The following is a 20,004-nucleotide window of genomic DNA, read 5'->3' as shown; positions in this document are numbered from 1 at the left end:
CTCTCAAAAATAAATAAACATTAAAAAAAAATTTAACAATTAACCAACTGGAGTTTGAATTCTACCGTGATTATATAAACCCACGGCAGTCCATCGTCCCTGCCAATTACAACTGGAAACTTTGAACAAGATACAAACATCAGCTGCCCAAGGATGCTGAAAAGTAAACAAAATCAGGTGGCCTTGTGTAGGGGACTTAAAAACCTGAGAAGCTACCATAAGGTTGGGGTTCCCTGGTATGGCTTTGCCCCCAGGGGAAAGTCCCAGTCGTGGAATACCTCAGTCCCAGATGGATGGTTAAACCTTCAGGAGAAACTGTTTCTGCCTAAGGAATCAGGAAACGAAGCCACTACAGGCATGGGAGAATGTGGATGAAATCCCAGAGGCGAAAGTGTCAAACAAGTAAATCCTCTAATTCTGTGTATATGAACTCATGCCCAACCCCTAAACTAAACATGTGTGCAGCAGGACCTAAACCAGCACAGCAAAGGTTTAGCGAAAGGAACTGAGATTTTAACTGCCACCCTCAGAATACAAAAAGGAAGCTCAAGTCTGAATCTGAGCAGATGTACTACATGCTAAAACAAAAATATCGACATTCCTCCGGTAGATTTTATTCCACACATCTCATTCACATGTCCAGCACACAATCCAAAATTAATCAACATGCAAGCATACCAATAAAACGTGTCCAATTCTCAAGGGAAAAGACAATCAACGGGGCCAACACCAAGATGATTCAAATGCCAGAATAACCAAAGACTTTAAATAATGATCATAACTCTGTCTCATGAGTTAAAGGAAAAACACTTGAAACGAACAAAAGACATGAATTCTTCCCAGAGAAGTGGAAACTCTTTTTTAAGGAAAGAATTTTAGAACAGAAAAATCTAACATCTGAAGTAACAAATTCACTAATGGGCTCAACAACAGAAGGGAAATGACAGAGGAATTGGTGAACTTGGCAATAAATATAGAAGAGTAGAAATTATGCATCCTAAAGAGCACACCAGGGGCGCCTGGGTGGCTCAGTCGACTTCGGCTCAGGTCATGATTTCACATCTCGTGAGTTCGAGCCCTCTGGCAGGCTCTGTGCTGACAGCTCAGAACCTGGAGCCTGCTTCGGATTCTGTGCCTCCCTCTCTCTCTGCCCCTCCCGGCTCGCACTCTGTCTCTCTGTCAAAAATAAACAAACATGGGGCGCCTGGGTGGCGCAGTCAGTTAAGCGTCCGACTTCAGCCAGGTCACGATCTCGCGGTCCGTGAGTTCGAGCCCCGCGTCGGGCTCTGGGCTGATGGGTCGGAGCCTGGAGCCTGTTTCCAATTCTGTGTCTCCCTCTCTCTCTGCCCCTCCCCCGTTCATGCTCTGTCTCTCTCTGTCCCAAAAATAAAAAAAAAAAACGTTGGAAAAAAAAATAAACAAACATAAAAAACATTTTCAAATTAAAAAAAAGAAAAGAACACACAAAAAAAGATTGAAAAGAAAAAAGCTCCACAGACAGGGAGGACAATAATAAAACGTCTAAGCATGTGTAACTGGAGTCCAAGAATAACAGGAAAAAGGGACTAGAGCAGGGAAAAAAAAAAAAAATTGAGGAAATAATGGCTGAAACTTTCCCATATGTGGTGAAAAACATACATTCACATACTCAAGATCAGCATACCCACATAGGACAAACGCAAAGAAAACCACATCTAGATATATCACAAGAAAACTGCTGAAAACCAAAGATAAGGAAAAAAACATTGAAGCATTTACACAAAATGACGCATTGCATACAGGAAACTGGAAACTAAAATGACTACAGATTTCTCATAAGAAACCAGGGAGGCAAGAAGATAGCAGCACGTCTTTAAAGCACTGAGAGAAAATTACTGTCAAACCAGAATTCTATATCCAGCACACATATCCTCCAGGAAGGAAAGCGAAATACAGAGATTCTCAAATGAAGGAAAACCAAGAAAATGCATAGCCAATAGGTCTGCTCAACATAAAATGCTAAAGGAGTTTCTTGAGGCCGTAGGGAAAGCTATCAGGGGCTTACAGGGATTCTCAGGAATGAAGAAAGGGCAAAAGAAATAACCTGGGTAAATATGAGAGACTGGTTTTTTCCCCCTTGAACTCTTTAAAACTGGTATTAAAACTGGTATTTAAAAACAAGTAAAGCAAAACAAAAGCAAAAACACTGTCTTACAGTGTTTTAATGTATCTCGATGGGATACCCAGAATAATAACAAAAAGGTCAGGAAAAGAGAAAGGGACTTACGTGCTTACAAGGTTTCTAAATTTTAGGTTAGGTGTAACATTATGTTAAGAGCAATGTTAATTCAGAAAAGACCATGAAAGACTAAATATGCATGTTGTCATCCTCAGAGTAACCGCTAAAAAAAAATACAAAGAGAGGCACCTGGGTGGCTCAGTTGGTTAAGAAACCGACTCTTGCTTTTGGCTCAGGTCATTATCTCATGGTTCCTGGGTTCAAGCCCCACGTCAGGCTCCACACTAATAGGGTGGGGCCTGCTTGGGATTCTATCTATCCCTCTCTCTCTCTGCCCCTCCCATGTTCTCTCAAAATAAATAAATTATTTAAAAAATATAAAGAAATATAATAAAAAAGACAATACCTAAATAAAAGTAGAATGCCAAAACTATCTAGATAATATTAAAAAGGCAGTAAAGGAAGAACAGAGGAATAAAAAACAAAGATCATATATACATACATAAAATCCTGGACCTAAATCCAACTATATCAATAATTATGTTAAATGGTAACAGTCTTGGGCACCTGGGTGGCTCAGTCGGTTAAGCTCGGGTCTTGATCTCAGGGTCACGAGTTCAAGACCTGCATTGGGTTCCACACCCAATAAATAAAATAAGTAAATAAATAAAATGGTGAATTTTATGGTATGTGAATTACATCTCAACTTTAAAGGGGAACATTAAAAAATATTCTGAACTGAGTGACAGCAAAATTATAACATCTCTAAAATTTGTGGCCGTAGCTAACACAGTATTTAGAGGAAAACTTACAGCTTTAAATGTTGCTATTAGGAAAAACATCTAAAATCAGTGACCTAAAGTTACACCAAAAAAACTACAAGAAGAAAAGCAAAGTAAATCCGAAGTAAGTAACGTTAAAGACAATACTAAAGAGCAGAAATCAACAAAAGAAAGAACAGAGACAAAGCCAAAAGCATGTTCTTTAAAACGATCAACAATATTGACAAACCAGTAACTAAACTAATAAAAGCAAAATAGAAAAAAAACCACATAAATTATCAATATCAGGAATGAAAACAGGTTATCACCACAGATCCTATAGACATTAAAAAAAATTAAAAAATACCTTGAGTCATTTTAACCCAATAAATTCAGTAACTTAGATGAAACTCACCAAGATAGACACAAGTCGTAGAAAATCTGAATAGTTCTCTATCTGCCAGAGAAACTGAATTTCTAACCAAAACATTCCCAAGAAGACTCCCAAGAATAAAAATGTGCTACTAAAAATAAATTTGAAAAAAATTTAAAAAATAAAAAATAATTTAAAAAAAACAGAAAAAAAGTGAAAATACATTCACTGGTTAATTATTCAAGAAAAAAAATAACACCACTTTTACATAAAAGAGGAATCACTGCTCAACTTGTTCTATGACACCAGCCCAACCCTAACACCAAAACTTGAAAAGACATTACAAAAAAAAAAAAAAAAAAAAAGCAGACCAATATCTCGCTCGTGAATAATGTAAAAATCTGTAACAAAGTATTAGCGACTCAAACCTAACCTTATATAATAAGGATAATATATCGGGGCGCCTGGGTGGCTCAGTTGGTTGAGCGTCCAACTTTGGCTCAGGTCATGATCTCACGATTCGTTAGTTCGAGCCCAGCGTCAGGCTCTGTGCGGGCAGCTCGGAGCCTGGAGCCTGCTTCGGATTCTGTGTCTCACTCTCTCTCTCTCTGCCCCTCCCCAGCTTGCACTCTGTCTCTCCCTCTCTCAAAAATAAATGAACATTAAAAAAAATTCTTAATCAGGATAATATATCATAATGAAATCGAGTTTATCCCAGTAATTCGAGATTAGTATAACAGTCAAGAATCAAACAATGTAAATACCATATCATATATGTGATGGTACGATAATGAAAAAAATTACGTACTTTGGTCTTCATCCCCAGCTCCTGGTCAGAGCTCTTAAAAACCTTGTAACTTCCTGACTGATGGGAGTGATGTGTATCTTATATATCCTATATCCCTTAGAACTTCCTAGATGATAGGAGAGTCCTTTGTTCTAATAAGGTGACTCCCGGTGGACCCCTGGATAGTACAGGGGCTGGCTACCAGAAAAGCTAAACACGATTAGAAGCCTGAAACTTTCAGCCCCACCCCATCCCCTGGGGAAAGGACAGAGGGCTGGAGAGTATGTTCATAATCAATCATGCCTAAATGATGAAGCCACCATTAAAAAAAAACATCCCTGGGGCTCCTGGGTGGCTCAGTCAGTTGAGTATCCGACTGAGGTCACGATCTTGAAGTCCATGAGTTGGGAGCCCCACGTTGGGTTCTGTGCTCACAGCTCGGAGCCTGGGGCCTGTTTCAGATTCTGTGTCTCCCTCTCTCTCTGCTCCTCCCCCGCTCATGCTCGCTCATGTGCGCGCTCTCTCTCTGTTTCAAAAATAATGTTAAAAAAAAAACAATTTTTTTAACAAAAATAAAAATTAAAAAATCCCCTAAACTGAAAGATGTGAAGAGCTCCCAGGTTGATGGAGACATCCACATGCCGGGAGGCTGGCACATCTCACCTCCATGAGGACAGAAGCTCCTAGCTCAGGACCCTTGTGGACCTTGCCCTATGTATCTCTTCATCCAGCTACTCATCTGTAGCCTTTGTAATATCCTGCATAATAAACTGATGGACGTAAGTAAATATTTCCTTGAATTCTGTCAGCCATTCTAGCAAATTATGGAACCCAAGAAGTTTGCGGGGCGGGGGGGAGGGGGGTGGTTCATAGGAACATCCTATTTATAAGCTGCTCAGTCAGAAGAATAAGTGACAACCTGTACCTTGCAATTAGCATGAGAGGTGAGGTGGGGTGGGGCTCAGTCTCATGAGACTGAACCCTTAACCTGCGGGGTCTGTGGTGACTCCAGCTAGCTGGAGTGTAGGACTCAAGTGTAGGACATGACTCAAGTGTAGGACATCCAGTTGATGTCCAGAGAATTGGAGAATTGCTCCTTGTGAGGGGAAACTCCCTGGTGTCACCAGTATTCTGAGGGGCGCCTGGGTGGCTCAGTCAGTTAAGCATCTGACTCGTGATTTTGGCTGGGTGATCTCACAGTTCATGGTTTCAAGCTCTGAGTCGGGCTCTGTGTGGACAGCGTGGAGCCTGCTTGGGATTCTCTCTTTCTCCTTCTCTCTCTGCCCTTTCCCTGCTTGTGATCTCTCTCTCTCTCTCTCTCTCTCTCCCTCAAAATAAATAAATAAACTTTCAAAAAATGGTCCTTCAAATCTCTTTTTAAAAAGTATTCTGAGGGGCGCCTGGGTGGCGCAGTCGGTTAAGCGTCCGACTTCAGCCAGGTCACGATCTCGCGGTCCATGAGTTCGAGCCCCGCGTCAGGCTCTGGGCTGATGGCTCGGAGCCTGGAGCCTGTTTCCGATTCTGTGTCTCCCTCTCTCTCTGCCCCTCCCCCGTTCATGCTCTGTCTCTCTCTGTCCCAAAAATAAATAAACGTTGAAAAAAATTAAAAAAAAAAAAAAAAAGTATTCTGGGACACCTGGGTGGCTCAATCAGTTAAGCATCCGACTCTTGAATTCCGTTCGACAATTAAGTAATGGCTCCAGGGCTATCCCAGCCCAAAGCCTGTGCTGTCCCTGCTCCGTCCTGCCACTTCATCTTCTCCCATAAACCCACCCACTCATGCAGATTCTGTGGGACAAGGAGGGGCGGCGGGTGCTCAGGAGACTGGCCCTAGACCCGGTCCAGCCACCGTGCGGGGGCCTCAGTCTCATCATCGATGCTGACACATAAGGACCCTGGTCAGCTCTGACAGGCTGTCATTTTATAATTCTAAACCAACTACCCAATTTCAGATGGGGAAAACCTCAGCTCCAAAGGGCACGGAAGATTTATCCAGGCTCACAAAGAAAAGGTCCCAGGACCTCCCAGACTCGTCTAACTTTCTCGACAGTCAGGAGTAACATCTATCAGCCAACAATACATGGTGTCCACTATAATCATCAAAAAAAAAAAAAAAAAAAAGGCAAGTGGGACACGTGGGTGGCTCAGTTGGTTAAGCGTCTGACTTTGGCTCGGGTCATGATCTCATGGTTCATGAAGTTCAAGCCCAGCATCCGGCTCTCTGCTGTCAGCGAAGAGCCTGCCTCAGATCCTCTGCCTCCCTCCCTCTGGCCCTCCCCAGCTCACGCGTGATGATCTCTCTCTCTCTCTCTCTCTCTCTCTAAAAAATAACAAAAACATTTTTAAAAATTTAATTAAAACAAACTAAAGTAAAATAGGTACAAGATGTGAACACTGCACAGCATGATTTTTAAATAGCCAATGAGCATATGAGAAGAAGCTCAGCATCATTAGTCACCAAGGAAAGGCCAATTAAGACCATGATGAGGGGGATGCCTGGGTGGCTCAGTCAGACTGAGCCTGACTCTTGATTTTGGCTCAGGTTATGATCTCATGGTTCATGGGTTCAAGCCCGCATCGGACTCTGTGCTGATGGAGACTGTTTGGGATTCTGTTTGGGATTCTGTCTCTCCCCCTCTCTCTGCCCCTCACCTGCTATGCTCTCTCTCTCTCAAAATAAATTTTAGAAAATAAATTATATTTTAAAAAATTTTAAAACACACAATGAGGGTGCTGGGTGGTTCCATTGGTTAAGTGGCCAACTCTTGATTTCAGCTCAGGCCACACATAGTCTGACAGTTCATAAGTCTGAGCCCCAAAGAGGACTCTGCATTGAAAGCAAGGAGCCTGCTTGGAATTCCCTCCCTCTCTCTCTGCCCCTACCCTGCTCATGCTCTCTCTCTCTCAATCCCTCTCTCAAAAGTAAATAAACATTTTTTAAAAACCGTGATGAGACATCACTGCATCCTCATCAAACTGTCTAAAATTAAAAAGACTGACCACACCAACTGTTGGCGTGGACCTGAAGCATTCAGAACTCTCACACACTGTTGGTCGAAATGTAAAATGGTACATCCACTTGGGAAAACAATTTGGTAATTCTTTAAAAAGTTAAACATAAGACCCACTAAGCTGTCCAGTCATTCCATTCTGAGGTATCAGCCCGGAAGAAATAGAAATATGTAGCTAAAAAAAAAAAAAAAAAAAAAAAAAAAAAAGCATGTAATCAAATGTTATAACCGCTATAATTTATAATCGGCAAAAACTGTAATGCCCACCAACAGACGAATGGATAAACAAATTGTAGAATATCCCTACAGTGGGACGCTAATCAACAACAAAATGGGAAAGAGCCCCTGATACATGAAACCGCATGAATACACCTCAAAATCGCCATGACGAGGGACAGAAGCCAGGCAAACGGGTGGCATATTATGAATCCATTTATATAAAATTCTAGAAAACGCTAACTAATAATCTGGCAGGGACGAGGTCAAGAGAAGGATGGACTGACTGTGAAGGGGGAAGAAAGATACTTTGGGGAGGGACAGAAACGCTTGTGGTCTTAATGGTGGGGTCGGCGACGGTTTAGGGATGGTGACCAATTCTGATCAAACCGTACCCTTTCCTATGCAGAGTTTACTGTCCTCAACAAATAAAGGTAAGGAAAGACAGAACAGAAAAGAACTCGGGATCGGGGAATTTACCTACTCATGAGTACCGGGAGGGGAACGAGAAGTACGGTCACCAATTTTCTGGGCAACCTCTACCCACCGCATCTCTATCTCACACTTCCCCTGTCACCACCCATGCCCTTCAAACCCCCAGACTGTCCCATGCAAACACCGCCTGAGCGCACTCAGATGCCCACTCGCACAGACGCGGTCTCAACCCTCCTCTCCCCTCCTTCCAAAAATAAGATCCCTTGTGCAATGGCTGCCCTTGGCGGGCATGAAGCATGCCTGGCAGGAGGCACAAGAGTGGCCCCAGCATTGGCCACATGACACTGCTTCACTGGAGAAGGAACAAGCCACTGCTTTCTACCCTGAAGGAGAGCACTAGCAGATGCTCAAATCCCAGAGGACACCGACGTCAGAAGGTCCAAAACAAACCACAAGCCTATCCGCTGAGGAGAGAACAGCCCGTTTCAAAAGGAAGGTCTGGCTCCCCAGAAGAGGAAAGCCAGCTGTTTAATCCTTCCCAAGGGGGCGGCGCAAGGATGCCCCCCCACACTCCAAACTGTTCACGCTTTTTGACTCCTGGGCCTGAACGACATCTTTCACCCGAACACGGAGTTATGTTCTCCACCATCCTGGATGGTTCTTTATTTCTGTGCACACACGACGTCTCGGTCCCAGATCTCTCAGCCTGAAGGACGGTAAGCCCTACCTCGTAGGAGAGAGGTGCTAGGTCTCTGTAAACTGTACAGAAGCCAAACAAACGTCGGGTATTATTAATGCTTCACACAGTACATATTTAAATATAAATGTGTACAGGGCGCCTGTGTGGCTCAGACATTAAGCATCTGACTTAGGCTCAGGTCATGATCTCACGGTTTGTGAGTTCAAGTCCCACATCGAGTGAGCTCAAGCTCCTCATTGGATAAACACGAGCCCCACTTTGGGTGAGCCCTGCCTTTCTCTCTCTCTCTCTCTCATTCCCTCTGCCCCTCCTGGGATTCTCTCTCTCTCTCTCTCTCTCTCTGCCCCAGTCTCCCCCTGGATCACTTGCACCCTCTCTCTCTCGCTCAAAGAAAAAACAATAAAAATAAATAAAGAAGTAAATATGAACGTGTACATATCACATTCCCCAATAAGCAGCACCGTGAGGATGCTGGCTCTTCTGAGAATGCTTACATCCCTCCTGACATCATGCGGGACGTACTCAGTTAAATTCTTGCCCAGTAGTCTGTTGTGATCTCCTGGTGGCTCCCCACACGGGCAGGAGAGTGCCCCTGAAAGCCACCCCTTGGCATGGGAGGCTGCTGAAAGCGTTGTTTTTCGTTTTTTTTTTTTTTTTTAAACAGGTTTGGCAATTCTCTAATGTCCAAGGCTGGATGAACATTTTGGGACTATAAAGCGAGCCCTACTTTCAGAACTAGTATGATCAGTGCCTAAGGACCCAAAGTAGCTCTACGAACTTAAGGTAAAAACAGTCTTCTGTGGCACCTGGGTGGCTCAGTCGATCGAGCGACTCACTTCGGCTCAGGTCACGCTCTCCCAGTTCACGGGTTCGAGCCCCGCGTCGGGCTCGGTGCTGAGAGCCCAGAGCTTGGAACCTGCTTCGGATTCTGTGTCTCCCTCTCTCTCTCTGCCCCTCCCTCGCTTGCACTCTCTCTCTCTCAAAAATAAACAAACATTTTTAAAAAGTTTTAAAGAAAAAAAGATACAAAAATAAATAAAACAGCCAGCTTCACACCAGATACCCATACCGTCCTTTGCTGACAGGGTCTGCAAACGTTATGCTGAGTACCTGCCCCATGCCAGGCCCTGCAAACTGGGCACTGCTTTGTCCTCTTGGGATATTTAGTTACATTTACAAGGCGGGGGGAAGAAAAGGTCTGTTTTTGATTCAAAGGGCTATCTTTCGGCAAAATCGCGAGCCCACATTACAAGGTGTGGACACAAGTCAGCGCAGCGGGTGCTCACGTGTGGCTCTGGGTTCCCCTCTTTATTTCATAGTCATACTTGGTGCCATTGACCTCCACCTGAGGCCACAAGTGTTCCTGAAATGCTGAGGCCCAATCGTGTTCTCAGACAAACAAGAACACGGGCTGAGGCTGGGGGCAGGGTTGGGGCCGGGAGGGGGGGGGTGGTGTGGAGCTGACCTCTCGCCATCGGGCTCCGGCACTGCTGGAGATGTACACGTTCGTCTTGCTTGCCAAGTTCTTTCCCACTGACCCTGAAATGCAAGAGGAATAATGACTTTCAATTTCAAGAATATGTCAGATACCCGCCTTGCCCAGCTAGGAATCCGAAGTGGTATTTAGCGACTGAGAACGTCTCAAAACCACAAACGGCACCTGCCGCGGCAGGTGTCCGTGGTCACCGCGTATTCGGCTGCGTGTAACCAAAGAGCTCAGGGCCTAAGTGAGAAGCAGCAACGCAGACCTACCAGTGGCAATGATGAGCCCGGGAGCGGACTCCTTGGACAGGATGGGCATCCTCCGGAGCTGAAGGTTGAGCAGCTGGCTGAGCCGCTGGGCCAAGTGGAGGGAACAGCCCTGGGCGAGCTACGGGACACAAGTTCCAGACCCCATCAGCACGTGACAGGATGCCTCCCGCTCCCCCAAAACACGGAGGCCCGTGTGAGGACACTGCAGCCACACACAGCGAAAAGGGAATCTGGCCCAGAGGAAACCAGAACTCACGCCCCAGCTGTCCCCACACCGTCCCCCCTCCCACCCCAGGTGGATGCGATTATCCGAACCACACAAATGACTCCCGCTGAAGAAAAGAGAAAAATAAAATTAAAACATTCCTTCGGAGACTCTCGGAGAATGGCAATTAGAAATCAGTGTCAACTCAAATAGATCGAAAGCTATCACTCCCTCTAGATTACCCAGAGATAACTCTCACGTGATTTGGGACCGAAGAGAAATGAAATGATTTCAGGGCATTCGTTGTTTAAGTCAGGAGAGATCAATTGCAAATAGGATTTATGCAACGCCGTCAGAGGAAACACCAAGGATCAGAAGTCATAAAGCTCCCAGATGTACAACACATGAGATCTAAAAATCCACATGAAAACAATTGTGATGCAGTCTGCATTCGTCCAAAGAACCAGCCCTGCGATGAACGTCCACTGCAAAACGAGTTACTCAAACTCGCCTCCACCACTTCACATTCGGATTTTAATAGTTCTGCAAACAAAGCCGTTTGCTGTGTGGTCAGGCCTGATTCCCTTGGCCAGAATGTGATGGTCGAATGTCATTCGGCCACGTCTGGTGTTCTAGACGGGCTAACTCTTGGGTGCGCTCACATTAATAGGTAAAAGTTGACATGGTCTGCAAAGTACGCTGGTTTTTATAAAAAAGGATCTAACAAACGTCCACCTTGCTGGCATCACAGTTTCGCAAATGAAAACTGGAGCAAGTTAGGCTGGGTCTCAAAGAAAGATGTGCCAACCAACCTGTTCTTTCACCACCTAAACTCACAAGCAGAAACGAAAAGCTCGACCAACTGTTGTACAACTCATAACTAAACAGATCAGTCAGGGGAATAAGCTGAGTTTCAACAACACCAACAATTCTATACAACTAGGGCTCAGACCCCCAGTGGACACTCAAAAGCAGCCCACCCCCATCCACACAGACTCACGAAACACTCCCCAAATCTAGAAGACACTCCTGAATAAAGAAGCACCTGTATGTTTGTCTCTTATCTACTTCTATCCTGCCTCTTCCCCAAGTGAGACTCCATGCGGTAAGCCGAAACCTGTTGCCAAATAGGGAAGAGTAACCAAGAAGCCTGGGGAAAACAAGAGCCTCCAAAACAAATTTCCCAATGGCCACAGATACAGCATACAGTAGAGTCGACACAATCGTGGACAAACAAAATTCAAAAACCCAAAAGACCAGGTGACTGTCTAACTCTTACGGTTTTTCCGAGAACTGCTGCCACTCGAGTTTTTTTGAGTTCCTTCTGCCCACCTACTTTATATACCCCAGATCCCTTGTGCAAGGCGAAAGTGGAGGTGTGGGATGTCACATAAGGCCAAGGAACTCAAAGCCAAGAACGCACTGTTCTTCCAAGAGACAAGAAAGGAGCCACCTGGGGGAGGGGGAACCCTTTAGTGAGACCAACTAATACCTTTCATATTCTCAGCTTTTCAGATGGAGCCACTGATTGGGAAAATTGTAGAATCCTAAGTTCTATTCAAGAAAGCATTTTTTTTTTCAAGTTCCACATCAATGTGGGACTTTAAATGTCAGAGTTTCCAAAACTTTTCTGGTTCACAACATAATTCGTATCCCCATGAATTTTTTATAGCAGCCTCAGGCCAGAAGAAATACCAAAACTTGGTTTTTAAGTAGTTAAGGCCAAGCAACTTAAATAAGAATACATGTTCTAATAACTTAGTAGCAGCTCAAAAAATATATATATATATATACACATATGTATATATACACGTACACACACACACACATATATATATACACACACATATATACATACACACAGAGAAAGAAAACAAAATTTCTATTTCATTCTTAAATAATCACATTTGCTTAATACGGAATACGTGCACCTGATGGGTACTACGTAACTTCTCAAAGTTTAGAATCATACCAATGTCATTTCCTGCTCCACCCTGAGTTTCCCACTTGCTTTTTATCTTATCACCTGCTAGAAAATCCAGCTTCACCAAGGAACGATGCCTCCCAAAGAAATACAGCATGAAGTAATGTTGAAACTAGGAACTAACTCAAGACAGCATTTCACAGGGTGACGAACAAATATCACGTTGTCATGTGTGTCCCTTAAAAAGTTAAAAACATCCCAGGTGCCCCTGGGAGTTCACCACGGCAGCCCCGGGTGCGTGGGTGCTGAGTTTGGGAGCTGTAAGGGCAGATCGCCACACAAAAATTTGTATTAAATTTTTACAACAAGACGAAAGCATCGATACCTCACAATTGATTTTTTCTCCATATCCTGTGAAGGCTGGAGCCTGAAGAAATTCCCAGGTGCCACCTTTGTCAAAGGTAATGACTGATCTCATGTTCTCCTCATTCATAGAACCGTTAATCAGAGTAGCAATGTAGACTCCTTGTAAGCCTTCCACCCGGTGGAAGTCAGCAAATGGCTCATTTGCAAAATACCTGCGTAAGAGAAAATAAACAGCTGCGAACCAGAATTGACATTTCCTTGGTATGTTTTTATTGTAAATAACATAAAACTTAACTGTTTCAAAGGACAGAACTCAATGGCATGAAGTACACTTGCAACGTTATGTTGTACCAGCATCACTATCTGGTTCCAGAACCTTTCCAGCATCTCAGAAAGAAACCCCACACCCATTGGCAAGCATTCCCCGTCTCCTTCCCATCCCAGGTCCTGGCAAGCCCTCGCCACTAGTTGGTTTTCCTCTCTCCAGGTTTGCCTATTCTGGATGTTTCATTATCATCGGAATCGTGCAACATGTGGCCTTTTTTATGGTTACTTTCCCATGTTTTCAACATTCGCCCATATTGTAGCACGTAACAGCACCCTGTCCCTTGTCACAGTTGAATAATCTGTTGGTTTTCTGTTTTTTTTTTTAATGTGACTGTTTTTTAACCTTGAAGGCCAGGATGCTGATCCCCTCGGTAGGGAGTTCAGAATGCTGAGTACAACACAGAAAGCTGATGTAAGGGTCCCACCCGGTTCTTCACTAACAAATTCACCGCAAATCCTCCAGTGAGCCTCGGCCAACGGAAAACAATAAGCTGGTCTTGCCAGACGCTAATAGAAGAGCTGGGGCTTTACCCCAATCTGCAGGAATACGGTGTGACAGCTTACACAGCCTTACACTTTCGACTAATTATCCAACACGCTGATCGGACAGAAGCCCATAGGGTTTCTGTCAGAAAGCAGAGCAGAATCCCTACCCAAGGAGGCCATATGCAGAGCGAGGATGGTTCTAGAAACTTGAGGTTCTACTTGGTAACAGCGATGCAGAGAATAAGCCCTCCCAGGCCTGAACTGCCATGCTAGGACATTGATTTCACTGGAAAGCAGTTCTGCACTGAAAAGGTACCGCAGGATTCAAATGCGACAGATCGCGGAGAAGCGCTAACCAGACTTCACACGTGGCTTTCAAAACTGGAAGTGTGTCCTTTATTTAGAAGGGTTCTGAGCCACTGGGCTTGGTTTAAACACAAAACAAAACAAAACACAGAAGTGCTTTCTTCCATGATCTGCTGTATAAATCTTGAGCTGGTTGGGTGCTTGGCCCTCCTCAGACAGAAAGAAGCACGCTCCAGGCTCTGAGGCAGACGAGGAAATTTTTGAAATTTTTTTTTAATGTTTATTCATCTTTGAGACGCAGAGACAGAGTGTGAGCGGGGGAGGGGCAGAGAAAGAGACAGAGAGAGAGAGAGAGAGAGAGAGAGAGAGAGAGAGGAGAGAGAGAGAATCCGAAGCAGACTCTGAGCGGTCAGCACAGAGCCCCATCCAGGACTCGAACTCCCTGGTCGTGAGATCATGACCTGAGCCCAAGTCGGACGCTTAACCGACTGAGCCACCAGGCGCCCCTGAAAAAGAACATTTTTAAAAAGCACTGGCAAAGCTACCTCAGGGTGAGAGACGGAGCACAATCCTAAGTAAGATACGGGTGTTGAGACCACATATTCTGACCTGTGGTTTCCTTAGGTCTACTGGAGTTATGTTTTGGTTGCTGCGTTGGAAATCGGTTCAAGATCTCTCATCTACCTGCTCTCTGCCTCAGCAATCCGGTGTTGGATTCCATCATCATGAAGCTGCCGTCAGCTCCACTGGCTTCCTTCACGCATATGGGAGGTCTGGGTTTCTCTCATCCAAAGAGCCCTGCTTGTTCCCTCTGGTCATTCCCCTGGAATTTTGGGCTCTGGGATCCAAGCAGAAACCTGTCCTCTGTGCCTCACACGTTCCCCAGACTGTCCTGTCGGCTCCCCTTTGGCCCTGCGACAACTCACCTCTCCCCGAGCGCCCTCTGTTCATCCATTTTCTTACATTTCTTCTCGTTAGCTCTCACAACAGCACCTGCCCCTGCTCCCCGGCCACGCACCAGGGCCACTCGACCACCCTCCCTGCAGAACCCAGGGCCGCCTCGCCCTCATCTGAGGTTCTCCTCAGTTGCCCCCCGCCAGGCCTGACATCTCCTCTCCACACCTGGTCCTCCACCCAGACATCACTTTCCATGACATTTCTGCTCTGCCCATCCCCCCAGTGCCAGGGTCACCCCGTTAGGAACTCCTTCTCCAGTGCTCAAAGCAAGTTAGGATCGGTTCTTTGGCACTTTTCCTATTGCGTTCAAAGAACAACTCATTTCAAATACCACAGAAGTGCTGTGTTTTGTTTTCCTTTGTGTTGTGCTGTCTTTCTTAATCAGCCTGCCCACCTAATCCGCTCACTCACCCTTAGCCCATTTCACTTGCTGAGATGGAGAAGTGGGTGACAAAACTGGACTCAAAGGAGCTTATCTGAAGATCTCCAGTCGTGAGATAAAATCTGAGGAGAGCGACCAGGAGGCTGAGCCTGTGTTGGTCTGTGAGTGTATACATAAATCTGTTTCCAATTTCCGAACTGGATCCTATGCTCAGGCAGGGCGGTAGTGACCTTTGTGACCAAATAAAGGACCGTGCGTGTATATGACAGGGACATATGGTCACATAACTGAGCTTACTGCCTCCTGGGGAGCCGCTCTCCTCGGCTTCTGGCTTCAGCTCTGCCCTGAGATCTCTATCCTGATTACCTGACGAATGTGGAGGATAAGGAAACCTTCCGCAAGCTGTGATTTACCTGCTCCACAGCCAGAGGCTCTCAAAGGTGAGGGGGCAAAAAAAACCCAGAATCTATAAAAGGCCTGAGGAATAATGGCTTATAGTTTTAATTAGAATAAAAGGAAGGAGGGGCGCCTGGGTGGCTCAGTCGGTTGAGCGTCCCGCTTCGGCTCAGGTCACGATCTCATGGTCCGTGAGTTCGAGCCCCGCGTCGGGCTCTGGGCTGACGGCTCAGAGCCTGGAGCCTGCTTTGGATTCTGTCTCCCTCTCTCTCTGCCCCTCCCCCCACTCACTCTCTGTCTCTCAAAAATAAACATTAAGGGGCGCCTGGGTGGCGCAGTTGGTTAAGCGTCCGACTTCAGCCAGGTCACGATCTCGCGGTCCGTGAGTTCGAGCCCCGCGTCGGGCTGTGGGCTGATGGCTCGGAGCCTGGAGCCTGTTTCCGATTCTGTGTCTCCCCCTCTCTCTGCCCCTCCCCCGTTCATGCTCTGTCTCTCTCTGTCCCAAAAATAAATAAACGTTGAAAAAAAAAAATTAAAAATAAATAAATAAACATTAATATATATATCAGATATATATGTATCTGATATATATGTAAAGGGTAATACGTAAGCTAATGTTATGTGAATTCCACCTCGATAAATTATTTTAAAAAGAAAACAAAAAGAACACAGGAACCAGGCCAAAGAGCCTGCCACTGACCAAACCAGAAAAATCTGAGGCTGAATCATGGTAGGAATGGTTTAGAACACATTAACACACACTGAATAATAAATGACTCGTGAGTTTATACTGGGGGGCGGGGGGGGGGGGAGTAAGGCATAAAATAGGACACACCTCCAAAAGAGCCGAAACAGCGAGTGGAAAAGCACTATCAGAGACCACGTAGAAAGGTCTCCCCGTGGGCATCCAACAGGCACATCCAACCTGGTGAGTCCAAATCCTAAGTCTTGCTTTTTTCCCCAACACCTGCCCTTCACCAAGCCCCCCCTGACTCCCTGACTCCGCACCGGGCATCATTCTGCCAATGGCCCAGCCCAGGCAGCAGTGGGCCCCTGACTCTCCAGAGCCGAGCAGCAAATCTACCAGCAAAGGATCAGAATTTGCCCATTTCCCTCATCTCCACCACTACTGCCCTGAGCCCAGCCCACAGCAATCCCCACTTGGCCTGGATTTCTCTAACACTGCTTCCCAGAATCTTCCCATTCTGCTTCCCAGAATCTTTCCAGAGTCTACGTTGCACGCAGCATCCAGATGGCTTCTTTCAAAGATAAGTCACAGGAGTGTTCACCTGAAATTATTGATAACACTGTCCATTTATGTTTCGTGTGCTCTCCTTTATATAATGCAATTCACAGTGTTTAAAATGGTTTTTAAAAATATAATGGGTTAAATCAGACCATGTCCATCTTCCGGTCAAAACCCTCCACATTCCGCTTAGAAAGAAGAAAAAGCAAGTTCTCTGCATGCTCTCGAAGTCCTTCTAAAATCTGAGCCCTGCTCTCTTAGATCCCATATCTTGGGTTCTCTCCCTCCTCCTCCAGCTATTGGATCCACTCTGGCCTTCTCACCGCTCCTAAAATAAACCAACAGCGCCCAACCTCACAGCCTCTGTGCATGCTGTTCCCTCTGCCTGCAGTGCCCTTCCCCAGGTACCTGCCTCTTCCCTCCCTCACATAACTCAGGCACCTGCTGAAATGTCACTGTCCTAGAACAGCCTTCCGTGACCAGCCTATACGAAATAACACGCTCATAATCCCGTCCTCTGAACTTACTTCACTTTGCTTCCCAGCACTCCCCATCACCCCGCAAATCACATATCCGTCTATGTTCTGTCTTCCCCCAGTGAGAACAAAAGCTCCATGGAACAGGGGCCCTGTTTTGACTTTTCGTCACTGGTCGCGTGATCTCACTGCGGTGCCTGGAACAAGCTCTGGCCCAGAGCAGCAGTGTCCTTGTTGAGAGAAGTGGTGACTACATCAATCACCAGCCCGATGAGAGACCATGGACGGCAATCCCAAGCCCTCTGACCTGGTGGTCGTGGCCTCAGAGCCAGACCTCGCTGCCCTCCAGCCAGCTTCACCAGACGGGTCCCTTTCCATAGACACCCACATAGTAATGTTGGCAATTACAGTAAGAAAAAAAAAAAAAATGTCAATTAACCTGAGTCACTTGGAGGCCAGGCCCCATGGCTACCCACACCAGCCTACCCATGACAGCTTGACATTTTCCAAGTGCTTCTTCCCACTGACTCAGAGACCACAAAGCCAGACAACTGAAGGACAGGAACCCAGGGAGGGGTTGACACATGCTCAGCCTTGGCATCACATCCAAATCCCCCCGGGGGCTTTTTAACATCGTCATACCCCAGGGGCGCCCGGGTGGCTCAGTCAGTTAAGCATCTGACTCTGGCTCGGGTCGTGATCTCGCTGTTCCCGAGTTCGAGCCCCGCATCGGATTCTGTGCCGACAGCTCAGAGCCTATTTCAGATTCTGTGTCTCCCTCTCTCTCTGTCCCTCCCCCGACTTGTGCTCTGTCTCTCCAAAATAAACAAACATTCCCCAAAAATTGTTTTAATCTCCCTACCCCGGCCACACCCCCAAGTGGGTAAACAGCACCGCGAGCCAGGCATCGGGCTTTCCAAAAACTCACCAGGTGAGTCCAAATGCTCAGGTAACGTTGAAAAACACCCAACGTGAGGGTGGGGGCTGCAGCGATGTAAGAAAGCAGGGGAGGGACTCATCATCTTACCTCACCAGCGTGTCACTGCCCGCCCCTCCTGGGCTGTAATACAGCACGTTCTCCAAGGACAGGGAGAATTTCAGCCCTTCTGCCTCCGAGATGTACAAGTTGGTGCGGCTGTTACTGTGACTGACGCACACAAATACCTGGTCCTCGGAGGCATCTGCGATGTAATATTCCTTTGGAATCAAGAACCAAGAAACGCACGAGTCAAAAAACACAGCCGCGTAGCGGGCTTTCCTTATGGACGCTAAAGTAATGACTTCCAAATGTCCCAAGGACAGGCGTAGGCCCGGAGCCCATGGACAGCTTCCAAAGCTTGGTGAAGGCTTGGCCAGCTTTCTCTGTCGAGGGGCTGAGGATGCCCTGTAGCTGGAGTAAGCCCCTTACTGGCAAATGGGGCACGAAAGAGTGGGCCGCCGGACTCCGTAAATGACCTTAGAACCTCTTTGTAGTTAATAATGTCTCCTCCCTCTTTTCCCCAGGAGATCTATCATTAGCACAAAGCACGATACACATGAATGTGCATTTCCTTTCCTTGCATGGTCTCTAAGGTACCAAAGGAAGGCGGGACCCGTAAAAAGCAAAGAATTGGTAAGAATGTTCTCCACCTGAGCTACCAGCCTGACACCACGCCCGCTGCTAGAGGCAAGGCCTTCAAATGCCACCTCCCGGAGCGCCTGGGCGTCTCAGTTGGTTGTGTCCCACTGGTTTCGGCTCAGGTCATGATCTCAAGGGATTGAGCCTGGCGTTGGGCTGTGCATGGAGCCTGCTTGAGATTCTTTCTCTCTGCCCCTCCCCCACTCAGGCACATGCACTCTCTCTCTTTCTCGAAATAAACAAACATTAAAAAAAAAAATGCCACCTTTGGAGCCTGGGTGGCTCAGTCGGTTGGGCACCCAACTTTGGCTCAGGTCTTGATCTCATGGTCCGTGAGTTCAAGCCCCACAGTTGAACATCCGACTTTGGCTCAGGTCATGATCTCACAGCTCATGAGTTCGAGCCCCGCATCAGGCTCTGTGCTGACAGCTCAGAGCCTGGAGCCTGCTTCAGATTCTGTCTCCCTCTCTTTCTGCCCCTCCCCCGCTCATGTTCTGTCTCTCTCTCTCTCTCTCTCTCTCTCTCTCTCTCAAAAATGAATAAATGTAAAAAAAAAAAAAAATTTTTTTTTAAATGCCACCTCCTGCCTGTGGTCACCTCTCTGATGACCCCAGCCGACGCTGATCGTCCCCATTGATCTCTACGTGCTAACACACACATGCGGGACTCAAGCATTTGACTACATATGATTCCCTCCTCGGCTCGATTCTCCGTATGTCCAACCTGTGTGTTTCTAAAAGGGTGGGACCCAAATCTTATCCAGTTTTGGAACCCGGCCATCTGTAAGCAACACAGCAGGTGCCTCATCCATAACTGTGGTCACTAGCTCCCCAATCCCTCAGTACTGTGAGCCCACGGACTCCGGTCCCAAACCTCCCTGCCAATCCCTCTCCACATAAAGCAAACGAAGGCTCCCGTTGAGTTGTGCTTCAAACAGGGAAGAGGGAGAAAACAGACCAAGATGGCCAAAGCATAATGGTTCTTTCTAGAGACCCATCTAGCAAGTGAATGCAGGGGGATTCCATCCAACGCCTACCCAGAAGGACATTCCTCCAACACCCT

At 46.3% G+C, this 20,004-nt stretch overlaps 1 protein-coding gene across 3 annotated transcripts in view; it reads right to left on the bottom strand.

Moving 5' to 3' along the window:
• SORL1 (sortilin related receptor 1) overlaps positions 1-20,004 on the bottom strand; it is a 172,441-nt gene that overhangs the window by 98,880 nt on the left and 53,557 nt on the right. For all 3 annotated transcript variants that reach the window (XM_043579649.1, XM_043579650.1, XM_043579651.1), the window contains exons 8-11: positions 18,352-18,521; positions 12,768-12,960; positions 10,254-10,371; positions 9,967-10,040 (exon numbers count right to left, since the gene is read on the bottom strand). In XM_043579649.1, the coding sequence (XP_043435584.1) occupies positions 9,967-10,040; positions 10,254-10,371; positions 12,768-12,960; positions 18,352-18,521 (555 nt within the window). The remainder of the gene's footprint in view (positions 1-9,966; positions 10,041-10,253; positions 10,372-12,767; positions 12,961-18,351; positions 18,522-20,004) is intronic.

The sequence above is a fragment of the Prionailurus bengalensis genome, chromosome D1 (assembly GCF_016509475.1).
Source record: "Prionailurus bengalensis isolate Pbe53 chromosome D1, Fcat_Pben_1.1_paternal_pri, whole genome shotgun sequence".
NCBI lineage: Eukaryota > Metazoa > Chordata > Mammalia > Carnivora > Felidae > Prionailurus > Prionailurus bengalensis.
Note: the sequence above shows the minus strand (reverse complement) of the source record. Positions and strands in the feature narration are given on the sequence as shown.